The sequence below is a fragment of the Cupressus sempervirens genome, chromosome 7 (assembly GCF_028749045.1).
Source record: "Cupressus sempervirens isolate cs-2001-9-10 chromosome 7, ASM2874904v1, whole genome shotgun sequence".
Lineage (NCBI taxonomy): Eukaryota > Viridiplantae > Streptophyta > Pinopsida > Cupressales > Cupressaceae > Cupressus > Cupressus sempervirens.
The window spans coordinates 192,910,360-192,923,086 of NC_143124.1; the positions used below are offsets into that span (position 1 = coordinate 192,910,360).

The 12,727-nt window shown below is 32.9% G+C and overlaps 1 protein-coding gene across 1 annotated transcript; it reads right to left on the reverse strand.

Moving 5' to 3' along the window:
* Window positions 1-314: 314 nt before the first annotated feature.
* Window positions 315-12,458, reverse strand: LOC149546147 (uncharacterized). Its single transcript, XM_089793895.1, has 3 exons — window positions 12,346-12,458; window positions 708-1,272; window positions 315-548 (listed from the first exon to the last, which is right to left on the reverse strand). The coding sequence occupies exons 1-3, from the start codon at window positions 12,456-12,458 to the stop codon at window positions 315-317; spliced, it is 912 nt and encodes a 303-aa protein (XP_089650021.1).
* Between the last annotated feature and the right edge of the window lie 269 nt (window positions 12,459-12,727).

The following is a 12,727-nucleotide window of genomic DNA, read 5'->3' on the forward strand; positions in this document are numbered from 1 at the left end:
GGCATACATTATCTCACCTAGTCCAGTGAACATATTTGTTGCAACATCCTTATTTCTTACAAACCTATAATAAAAAATATAATATCAAGCTATGATATTAACAAATATAACTTTATATGTATTTTAAGTAGAAATGACTCACTTGTAGACATTCTTTAGCCATGCCCTGCGTACATGCTAGATACATAAAAGTGCTAGACAATTGAAGGACAATCTACAAGTTACATTATAAGTATTAATAAGTAGCATTCAAATATAATCAGTTATTCAACTAAAATTATATGTTTAAATAATGAAATGTGTAGTTTTAAAACCTATATATCAAATATAATTAGAGGATTATCAAACCTAATTGTTTCAATCTCGGCACTAGCATCATCGGTCATGAATGCATTGACTTGCCAATCTTCTTTATATTGCTTGCCTCTTTTGTAAACTTTTGCGAGCCACCCATTTATATCATCAACTTTATTTCTTGACAATATGGCCCAGGCAATAGGTACATCAGCTTCTTGTTCATCAAATACAAGTAATGAATATAACTCATACTGCACATGAAGAAATCAATAAATTAAGATTTTAGATAAATTTTAGATGAACTAAACTAAAATATATTAATATAATTGACATATATGTATACTCATAGCATAATTTTTTGTTGAAAAAGTGGAATCCATTGCTATAATAGAGTTATGTGAATGTCTCACCATCATCTCTCGCATCCATGGTGCTTGAATACCTATGATAAATGGAATGTCTTCTCCACTATTGAGCTTTTTATAGTAGAAGAAGTTGTCTTTCTCCTGTGCATGCCATAAACTTACACTTTTGGCATCATTTTCATTTTTTTGTGATCGAGGGGAATGCACCCTTTTCCATGCATTCATTACATCTTTTATTAGTAGAAATGTGTCCCTCTTATTCATTAACTTTGTAAGACAAGGATCCAAATAATGTTTCTCACATATTGTGGAAACCTCCACACCCATCAATAACAATGACTCAATATAAGATTTATATTCATTTGACAATCTTGGTGCAACCATACTCCTTGGATCACCAGAAGGGTCATCCTTTCCATGACAAAATTCACCATTAGCATCTTGATGACTAAACTCATTATAAGTAATGATGGCAATATCTGGTCTTCCATCCATAACTTTAACACAAAAGCGCGTTTTACAACCCCTTTTCTTTGCAAATCTTGGTAACCTTTGCATATTTGTTTGGGGTTTTCTTCTATTATCATCAGGTCCAAATGCACAATGATATCTGTATATACATGTAAAAATATATTTATACCAATTTATAATCAATAAATTTTAAAAAATTAGAATATTGCATGCTTAATTATTATACTAAATCTAAACAAACCTTGATATCATCTTGGTAGCATGGTTAGTAGGGTTGGTCAAGTTCATCTCATTATGTTCTTTTTGTATGAATGTTGTTTCTATACCATCTAGTAGACCTTCTCCCTTGACAAAGTGAGAGAGTCTCTCAAGAGGGATAGTAGCACATAAATCCATTTTTGCATTATGATGTCCAATAGGTGTCCACTCTAGTTGTGCACTTGAAAAATTATTCCCTTCATTGGGGACATCTTGCACAGGTAGTTTGATGAGTGATTGCCATTTAAACTTTGTATCCATTCTGAGGAATATTAATATGGTTAGTGACCCTTAACTTGTTGAAACATGTTTAAAAAAAACTAACAGGGATTATTACATATATCATCAATAAAAAAATTAGTATATTGAAATCACAATAGATACAATTATATCCTCGATATGAAATAATTTCACTATACAATCAATAAAATGATTTCTCAAAATTATATTAGAAGTTGATATTATATATTTTATTCTATATTTTTCTAATCTTGTGATCTAGTAATGAGATGCATGTTAGTGCAAGCCTAGGACACATCATTCATATTGCCCTAATAAGCGAATTCCTCTTATATAGAAAATAAATTTCTATAATTTCAAAACCTTTACTAGGAAATCATGTTGTCACTTATAAATTTATATTTATTGAAATCTAATTTGATTATTCCACTAGTCATATATTCTAATTCATCATTATTTATCGCTAACTAATTCATTTATTGTGTCATTAAAGATGATCACCTAATTTACTTTTTAATACTATGCTTCGTGTTATGTATGTACATTAATTTAAGCTTATAATAATTTTGAATGAACTTGAGTACAACTAACATGGAATGTAATCTCAATGGGATAGTTTTGAGATGACCAAGAGAGGCAAGAATAATGACAAAAGGAAAGAATTGTATTGACATCAATGATAAGACATCTCCATGCTTTTATCTTTGCTTCTAGTGAATAACAAGTCTTGCTCAAAAAGTGAAGAAGGCCTAGGTATGTTCAATTTACTAAGATTGCTAGGAGGAGTAAACTCAATTTCCATTTCTCCCTTAGGTGTTTGATCAAAGATAGGTTCTTTTCCTTTACATTTTTGACGAGTTGGAACTTAGGGTAATTGACCAAAGTTAACTTGAGGTTGTTTACCATGACTCACTTGAAACCTAGTCATAACTGGCATGAGAGGGAAAACACTAGTGAATAGGAAAATCCAACAACAAACACTGTCAGGTCCATTTTCAAATAATTAAAAATAATAATTTTTGCCAAAGGCAGGCAGGCCCAAGAAAGTGAAGTTTCAGAAAAAAGGGGCTAATCTTTGGAAACTATTGGACTAATAAATGAAAATTATTACTAAAATATATTTTATTAACCCCTCTTGGACATGAGTTAGGGTTATGCCCTCTTTTAAGGGGTTTGGAGGCATTTTGGGCTCATTCTAGAACTTGATTTTGTTCATTTCTTTGTTGTTCTCCAGAGGCTGCCAAAATTGTGGAGAAGGAGACCCAAGAATGGGATTTTGTAGGTTTCTAGGAAGGCTAAGTATGAGATTTTAAATCCATTCCATGTGCATGCTCATGTAGAGTTTGCCTTTGTGTTGAACAGTGCAAATTTGTGGATTTTCGGGTGTGTTTTTTGTAAGAGTTTGGTGTTTCCAATTGAGTATTTCATATCAGTTTGGGTTGCTACTGTATTTCATACTATTAGATGTTAAAATAGATCTAAATATATGTATTTGGTCATGATTATACTTCTATGATAGATTATTAGTTTTTTTGTGGTGTTTCCGAGCTATTTTGTGTTGTTTTCAGGAGCCCAATGAGCATTATTTTTATCCTCCATTTGGGAGCTGTTGTGTAAATGTTATATAGATCTAGAAATGTCATTTTTTAGGCTGTTATTCTGCTGAAATTTTTATAAAAGTGTCCACTTTCAGATTTATTAATAATATGTGAAGCTGTGAAGTTTTTGGCACTATTTCGGACATACCCGATTTGGGGTTTATTGAGAAATTGGTGGATCTTTGAAATATTGGTTGTTTGATTTTAAAGATCTTATTAGAGGCTTGAAATATCATATAAAATTAGTAAAGGGACATTTCAGTGGTATCAGAGCTATGATCTTGCCAGCCTGAGGGTTTGTAGAAGTTTGCATGTCAGTTTTGACAACTACCCAAATCTTGCATGTCATAATTTATGGTTGCATGTTGCTTCTAATCAGCTGCATGTCAAAATTTATGGTTGCATGCTACTTCTAATCATTTGCATGTTGCTTCTAATTAGCTGCATGTCAAAATTTATGGTTGCATGCAATTGAGTGAAAGAGAAAAGGGATATTTGTAGCGAGAAAAAAATAAAGAAATTTTGATCAAAACTTCAGTTGAAAGTAAAAATACAAAATTCAAGGAAGGAAAAAGTATGGCTGATCTAAATGAGATTGCAAAGAAATTCTTCCAAGACATCCAAGGTATTTGTCATAATTACTAGTTGTTGTAGCTGCATATTGCAAGTAGTTTAATTCTCATATTTGTATTGAATATTGCCAAATTAGTTGCACATTCATGTTAGGTCATTGTTTAGACAATGTGGAGTCTTTTTGTAAGCATCATCTTTGATTCAAATCGAAACAAGAGTCCTTGCAGCAATCTGAAAAAAAAATATCAGTCATACGACCCCTTGCTTGCAAAGTGTTTGACGAAATGTCAAACAACTGAAGTATAAAGATTCTTGGTGTTTGAAGAAGTTATAACCTATTGGGGTTACACTCTACTTTATCTAGAATGGATAGGTATGGTATAGAGTCTCAGAGGACATTATCTTGGACAATTGATATCCAGAGTTAGAACAGTAGAAAGGATGGTTATTTAGACATTCAAAATAAACTTAGGAAAATAAGCCATGACATGTCTGAACAGTTGGTTGAGCACCACCGTATGATGAATGACATGCTGTCCAACCCAACTAAGATGGATAAGTTGACTAGATTTCTATTTGGTAGATTTTCTCACAGGGCAGATGACATAGTTACTAAGAACTTGCATGAGGAGTTTGAGAAACTAGCTTATAGCCAGGCAGAGGTCTCAGATTCTACTCCACCATAGGAGGTAGTGAGAAAGGATATTATGCAAATTGATAGTAATGGTTAACTTGATACTCAAATTGAGACAATTGTATACAGGTCATCAAAGGGTGATGTCACAGGTATTCACGATGGTATAGTTACAACAGGTAGTGACTACAGCGTAGTGGGTTCAGATGATGATTATGAGGATGTTGTTGTGCATGATGGTGAGATACTTGCTAGAGATGAGCAGACATTGAGCATTCATGACTTTGCTGAGAAAGAGTACCAGGAACAGTTAGATGCTTTGACACATGATGTTGAGGCTGGTAGTACTTCACATGATTTGTCCAGCCAGCTGAAAGTGAACAAAGACAGTATTGTGACTTCATTATCTCATCATGATAGGTATGTGAAGTTAGTTAGTATTGGTCATATTACTCAGGTGAGGAGTTTTCTTGAGTTACCAACTGATTCTAGTTTACAGACATGGACTCGAGATTGTTATATTGGTGTTTGGGATTCAGTTGACTGGAGATCTTTAACACTTTTTGGTAGTAGTATTTGTTTGGGTGCTATCATGGATTTGATTAGCAGATTGCATGATGTTGTCTTTTCTTGTGCTAGTAGCTTGTCCGATGCTGGTATTAGTTTTTATACATCGGTGTTGGGCTTTGTTCATATATCCAGTCGACCATACTTGCTGGAATGTGTTGACGATCTTTCATATTTGGCAGTGTGTACAGATGAGTCCCAGGATCATATTGGCATTGATGACATCCATGAGGATGCAGTGGTTAGTTTTGAAGACTTAGTCTCCTTGGCAATTTCTTTTGATACAAAGGAGTTAGACATCAGTGCTACAGTTTTTGATACTCCATATGTTGATATGAGCTTTGGAGTTGATTCACAGGATATGGATGGTAATACTCTAGAGGCTAGTAACTTTGAGGATACTCCTTTAGACAGTGCATCAGAGGAGGTTCGTAGGAGACAGTCTAGCCAGTGCCATCATGTGTCTAATAAATTGAGAGTTAGTGAATGAGACATTGCTATCGCTTGCCAGCATTTTGATGTTTCTCGTCAGTTGTTAGTAGCTTATGGATGGGGTTCTCCTACTAGTGATGAGCAGGAAGGCAGTTATCTTTCCTTGATAGATATCCACTCTTTATGGGAGGCTATTTGGATTTTGAGACATAATTATATGCAGTTGGTAGCTGACAGATATTATCTTACGGAGTGGGGGAGTACAGCATATGACACATTATTGGCCAAGGAAGATGAGGTGAGTGAGCTTACTCAACAACTTGAGGTGACTTTTGAGATTCTTGAGAGTACACAGTTGGCTTTCGAGGAGTTGCAGTTTCATTTGACTAAGGTGACCATGGAGTTGGAGCGACTGCAATCTTTACCAGATTCTGTACAGTCACAAGCTATGGTGTCTAGTGATTTGAGGATGTCCATGGTCGAGATTGTCAGAGACAGTGGAGATGGGGATGCATCTATCCTTGATACTAACATTGGCATATTGGGTTCATTCCCACTAGAGTCAGGTTCAGTTGAGTTGGGTGTTGCAGCAAATTGTTGTGGTATGCCTGAAATGGTGGTAGCCTCTAGTACTAATGGCACAAAGACTAGAGATGTTGTATTAAAGATCATGTGTGATGTTGGTGAGCGGGCAGTTGGCATGGTTCCTGCTAGTAATATTACTCCCTTGGTAATGTCTTCGAAGGTAGTAGTCAATTCCAACTTGGTTAGTGATCGATTGTAGTTAGTTTCATTTGGATTGCAGTCTGAGCCACCGACTGAGATTGGCGCATTATATCGACACTACACTGTGAGGCATGCTCATCAATTTATCTTTGATGACCATGTTGATGAGATGATGATACAAAGATGTACTTTGGTTCCTAGTGCTTGTCATCAATTATGGGATAGTTTGATTCCTCAGGATGAGAGTTGTGATGGGCATGACATGGTGATAGGTTCTGCAGTTGACAGCTTGATAATACATGACTTAGTGTAGGATTTTGGGAGTGATGCTTCAACGGTTGTTGTTATTGATTCTACTCCTTTGGCTATGACATCTCCTAACTTAGCTGGTGGTTAGTCACAGTGGGCTGTATCACTTGTTCATGGAAAATTTGGTTTGGGTTACATTTCTTGCTATTTATCTTGTAATGTCTTTTCACCATCAGCAGTGCATGGGAGTTATGGTTATGAGATAGTGGCTGGTGATTTGCAGAGTTGTCTTGACTGCAGGAGTTGTACAGTGTGTGGATTCCCCATACTTGGTATAGTTTCATTTGGGAGTGTTCACCATTGTTGCAGAGTTGGATTGTACATTCCACATAGGCCAGTGGGACGCATTGATGGTATTTACTGTGTTGGCAGTTTGATTTGTCCACTTTACTTAGGTTCTGATGTTCTAAGATTTTGTGTCTCATGGGTTTTTGACTGTGGCAATGGTGATTTTGGAGTTTGGTTGAGCTGTAATTGTCAGTTTGATTATGGATTCCTCTTGGTTATATTGCAGAGGATATTGCAGGAGCCTATGTTAATTGACAGTAGTATAGTTCATGACTACATTTGGGATCCAAGTGGATTGATTGGTTTATTTTTCAGCCATTTCTTGAGGACAAGCAATATTTAGGAGGGGAGGACTTTTCATTTCCCTTTTCAAATAATTAAAAATAATAATTTTTGCCAAAGGCAGGCAGGCCCAAGAAGCTGAAGTTTCAGAAAAAAAGGGGTTAATATTTGGAAACCATTGGACTCATAAATGAAAATTATTATTGAAATATGTTTTATTAACCCCTCTTGGATTTGAGTTAGGGTTATGCCCTCTTTTAAGGGGTTTGGAGGCATTTTGGGCTCATTCCAGAACTTGATTTTGCTCATTTTTTTGTTGTTCTTCAGAGGCTGCCAAACTTGTGGAGAAGGATACCCAAGAATGGGAGTTTTTAGGTTTATAGGAAGGTTAAGGATGGGAATTTAAAGCCATTCCATGTGCATGCTCATGCAAATTTTTCCTCTGTGCTGATCAATGCTGATTTGTGGGTTTTCGGGTGTGTTTTTTGTAAGAGTTTGGTGTTTCCAGTTGAGTATTTCATATCAGTTTGGGTTGCTGCTGTATTTTAGATTTCTAGATGTTAAAATAGATCTGAATATATGTATTTGGTCATTATTATACTTTTGTGATAGATTATTAGTGTTTTTGTGGTGTTTTCGAGCTATTCTGTGTTGTTTTTGGGAGCCAGATGAGCATTGTTTTTATCCTCTGTTTGGGAGCTGTTGTGTAAATGTTATATAGATCTAGAAATGTCATTTTGTAGGCTATTATGCTGGTGAAATTTTTATAAAAATTTCCACTTTCAGATTTATTAATAATATGTGAAGCTGTGAAGTTTTTGGCACTATTTCGGGCATACCCGATTTGGGGTTTATTGAGAAATTGGTGGATCTTTGAAATATTGGTTTTTTGATTTTAAAGATCTGATTATAGGCTTGAAATATCATATAAAATTAGTAAAGGGACATTTCAAACACCACCAGTCTCAAAAGAGAAAGTAGTAGTGGATGTTGAGGACAAACCCAAGCAAAATAGTGAGACAATAACAAATATCCTTCCCTACCTACAAGGGGATCTATTATCAAGAGGAGCTTCACATGTAAAGAAAGTGAATGAAGCTTAGTCTCTCAAGATCTCCCAAATAGTGTTCATAGGGCCTAATTACTATGTGAAACATATATGCGTCAAAGCAAATCTAAATCCAATTTTAGAGCAACAAATGAAGTGTGAATCTATTAAAGCATGTAAAAGCACTCAAGTAAACACATGAGATGTTCATTTTAGTTCCAAATCCAAGTGTTATAGAGATCCAAAAAAATACCTAGTAATCTTTGCAATGCATTTTTCTCTATTGTACCTTTTCTTTATGCTTGAACGCTCACTCGTAATGAACAAAGCAATAAGCAAACACAAGATATGCAATAATATACCAAAGCCAAGAGGTATTCCTAGATTAGAGGGAAAATGAAAATTAAATGAAAAGGTGTTATAAGTTTTGAAGATGTATTTATGGTTTTAAGGTATGTGATACAAGTGGAATTTCTTAAAACAAATAAATATAAAGCTTTGAATTTGTAATAAAAACTCTAGGACCCAATTACAAGTAATTACATTTAGAAATCTAAAATTTGATGAAGAGTTGTTTTCTAGAAAATAAAACGTAACAAAAATGAAGATCAAGAATGTACATTTGTTAACGAACACATTGAGAGATAAAAATACACTTTGAAATGTGTGCCAAATTCCTAAAAGATTTAAAATTTAATAATCAATCCCAAGTTTTGAAACTACAAAAATTTGGGACAATAGGTTTGTCATCTTTTTATAGAAATCATTTTTTATATTAGTAATGTATTATCAACATCTAATATAATAAAATTGCTTTATAATCTTTCATTTCCCAAAAATAAAATAAAGGATGGGAAATAAAAACCTTTCTCACCTTATCATCCTCTTATACTTTATATTCACAACAAATATTAGTTCTTCACAGGGGATGGAGAATACTTGGGGACCCTAGTCTTATCACCTTTTGATCATTAAGCTCTTCTCACTTGTTTTCTCCCATTCATGTCCCTCTTTTTGTAGTTTTCTTTTCTTATTTTAAGCCTTTGAAACTTTTATAATTAGGCACATCTTATGCTTTCTATGTACTATTTTTTAATTCAAGAGAAATTAAATATGTGGGAAATTTTATTAAGTAAAGGTGAAGAGAAACAATAGATAGTAGATTGCACCCATAACCCATTGATCCTATTAGATTATAATTTATTTCTTATGACTACTTACTTAGCTAATTATAAATATAAATTGTGATATAATGTGAAAGTTTCGCAAGCTTAAAAATTTGTAAAGTTTAAATTTGATTTATGAGTACAATTTTAATACAAATACATAGATAAATGACATAATTATGTGTGAAGCTATAATTATTTCACTACACATTACATAGCCCCATAAGTGCTTGTTCGAATACATTTACTATAACCTTCATAGGTGTTGATAAAAGTCCCTTATAATACTTAATGCAAATAGTGTACAACTCATGGATAGTAGTATAAAAGAAATGCCCCAAGGAGCCCAAACTTACAATCATGTATTTTATACTAGATGATGTAGATGCATGCTTAATTTAAAAACTAGAATTTTTTTATATGATCTAATGTAAATTACTTGACCTAATTTAATTATACTATTTTAAATGTAGAATAATAGATATTATTCTAATTGTATGTGTATACTATTTATTTTATTATTAAAATAGTCATATTCAACTCATGTTTAATTATGGTTAAAATTGTATCATTTATTTAATTTTCAAAATCATTAGATTAGTTATTATCTTATAATTTTGTTTTCAACATCAAAATTTGTCTGTTATATTTCTTTCGATTTCCTTTTTTTGAAATTCAACCTTCTTTCCTAGTTTTCTCTAGATCATATATATCATTGTCAATCATTTCATTTCCATTTTATTAACTGAAAAATAATTGCACTTGTTCAACATTTGAATTTTTTGTAGTTGTTAGGGTCTTCTCCCTTTTCAATGTGGTAAAAGAAATAAGATCAACACTCTTTTTTCTTCACTTATGGTGATCCCCATTGTCTTGTATGACAAGAAAAAATAATTTTGGGGCATTATTGTTTGAAAATAAGAGGATTCTTTAGTATGTCACAAATGTGCATGCTATGATTTAGGTTCAGTAAGATCCCCATGAATATGTGAACAAGAGTATATGATTTTAAAAAGTGTATGTTGAATTAACACTCAAAAGATTAGTCCATTATCAAAATGGTACCCTAGACATATGATTTCATCTTTGAGAGAGTATTGATCCAATATAAAATCTAAGGCAAATGTCATGTTATCATTATCTATATTATTTCCACTATGTCTTAGTTTTTGTGCCAATCCAATTTTAAATACCATTTTCTACTATAGATTTAATTATTCTTCTCTTCAATCTTATTTTGCAAAGTAGCAAGTTAAGTTTTCTAAATTATCTATTTCTAATTGTTTCTCATTTCTGTAAGCTAGTTTGTGCATACTTGTATATTAATATAAATAACATAGGTTAGTCCTAAAGATATTATATTTTCTATTTCAAATAGATATTAAGAAACCTAAAATAGGAATAACATAGTTAAAAAATCTTAAGACATTACTTTTCATTAAAAATATTATAACTTAAAGATTGTTAGAATTTTTTTTGATTTATGAAACATGTCATTCTAATTTACATTAAATTTTTTGAATCAGAGATCAAGCCAAAATCTCATGATAGATAAGTTGATAGATAAGTTCAGAGATCACTTATCAGCAACTTGAGTTATATATGAGACTAAGAAAATGGTCAAAATATATTGTATCATTAAGTAGCTTAGGATTCAAAATTACTATAGTAGCTCTTGGTACTCCTCCCCTAGTTTAATTACAAATTGTTCTTTACATTTTTTTATTATTAGCTGAAAGACTTTTGATTGTGGACATAATTAAATATTATCAACAAGAAAAAGAATGAAAAAATAATTCAATTTATTATTATCAAGTGCTTTAATAAATATATATTTTTAATATAATTATACTTAATTAGGATATTATATTTTTAATATTTCAAAAAGTAAAAAAAGTAAAATATTGAAGATGAAAAATTAACTTTATTATATTCTATTAATTATAAAAAATTATTTTGTTAAACATGATAATTTTAATTAGAATGATGTAATTCACTATTTTAGATTAGTTCAACAATCTATTATCTTCTACAGACCAATAGATTAGTAAATATGATCCCGTGCTTCTTTAAAACAATAAATTACTAAATATTGTTTATAGTTCTTTAGAATGATGATGAATAAATGGGATTAGACATTTCTGATAATGGATGGCTAATTGTAACTGGAGAGGATAATCTACACTAAATCCAATAATACAAGATAAACAGTTGAAAACTCATACCAACTATCCATATAATCACTAACTCAAGACTTTCTTAGACATTCTGTACCTAAATTATATTAATCGAATGGAATTTTTATTTGTGGATGCCAATACATATGGGTATTTTTTCATGTACTCAAAAGCAATGGTTTAAAATGATGGAAAAGAAGAAATGTTTGGCATATGTATCATTAGATTTTAACTCAACTTTGGAGCTTGGTTGTTTTATCTTTTCGTCATCTTGGCCCCAATTCTTGTTTGACAAAGTGGAACAAAGCAAACAAGATATGAAAATCAAAGAAAAAATATATACCAATGATATGAAAATCAAAGCAAAACTGCTGCGTAGAGTAGAACTTGCATACCTTTTGCCTAGTGAAGAGTGGGGAGGCAGATGGTTCACCAATCACAACTGCTGATTACAGCAGATCTGGATCAATGTAAATGTGAAGATTTCTGGATAGTTTGTAAAATAGTTACTGGTACTTTGTCAACAATTAAATAATAGTGAAACATGGCACAATTTGAACACAATATACCAAAGCAATACATCCGCCAAGCCCCATTTCTTCAAAGAACTCATGAAATCCAAGAGCAGCAATGAGAGGGGCAATGACACATCTATTCTGTGACATCCCAAGAGTAATCCCGATTAAAATAGAATGAAAAATGATCCCAATTTTGAGCACCTTAAAAACCCATTTCTACCTCTGCTACACATACAAATGTTGTGAAAGAACATTCCTAGTTTTTTTGTTAATGCAATTTGGTGTGTCATTTAATGCTCTGGGTTTGATTATGACATGCAAATATTGTTTGTAGCCTACAATCTTCTTGTGCATACATCCCTCTGTTATGCTCAGGCGAGGTGAGTACAGTCGCACAATGCAGGATGGGATGCAGGGCATGAGGAGGCATGGTGCATAACGATGGGGGTCATACCCAGGCAGTCGAATCGGTTGCTTGGGTAGCCGTAGTCCGTATCCACACCATCCATTGACTTTTATAATACTCCCTCACCCTTCTTAATATTTCCTGAGCTTCTTCACTTTGTTTGAGGGTTGTTTCATTCATAATTGATTTAAACATACAAGGACCTGGCTTAACCATCACACACTAAGCTTTGACCACTTAGGTGGTTGGTGTGGGCCCATCTAGCATTCTGTCTCTTTTTTGTTTTCTATTTCGTTTGTTTTAACTCTCCTCGAAGATAGTGACAGCTGTAGTTAGCGACAGCTGCGGTTAATTTGAATTTCATTTTTAAGT

Bases quoted from the DNA above. Each gene is read 5' to 3' on its own strand.
- LOC149546147 (XM_089793895.1), bottom strand. From the start codon at position 12,458: ATGGATGGTGTGGATACGGACTACGGCTACCCAAGCAACCGATTCGAC. The intron at 1,273-12,345 runs GTGCGACTGTAC...ATGTATATACAG, and splicing joins CCTGCATCCCATCCTGCATT to ATATCATTGTGCATTTGGAC. The intron at 549-707 runs GTGAGACATTCA...CTTCATGTGCAG, and splicing joins CATGGATGCGAGAGATGATG to TATGAGTTATATTCATTACT.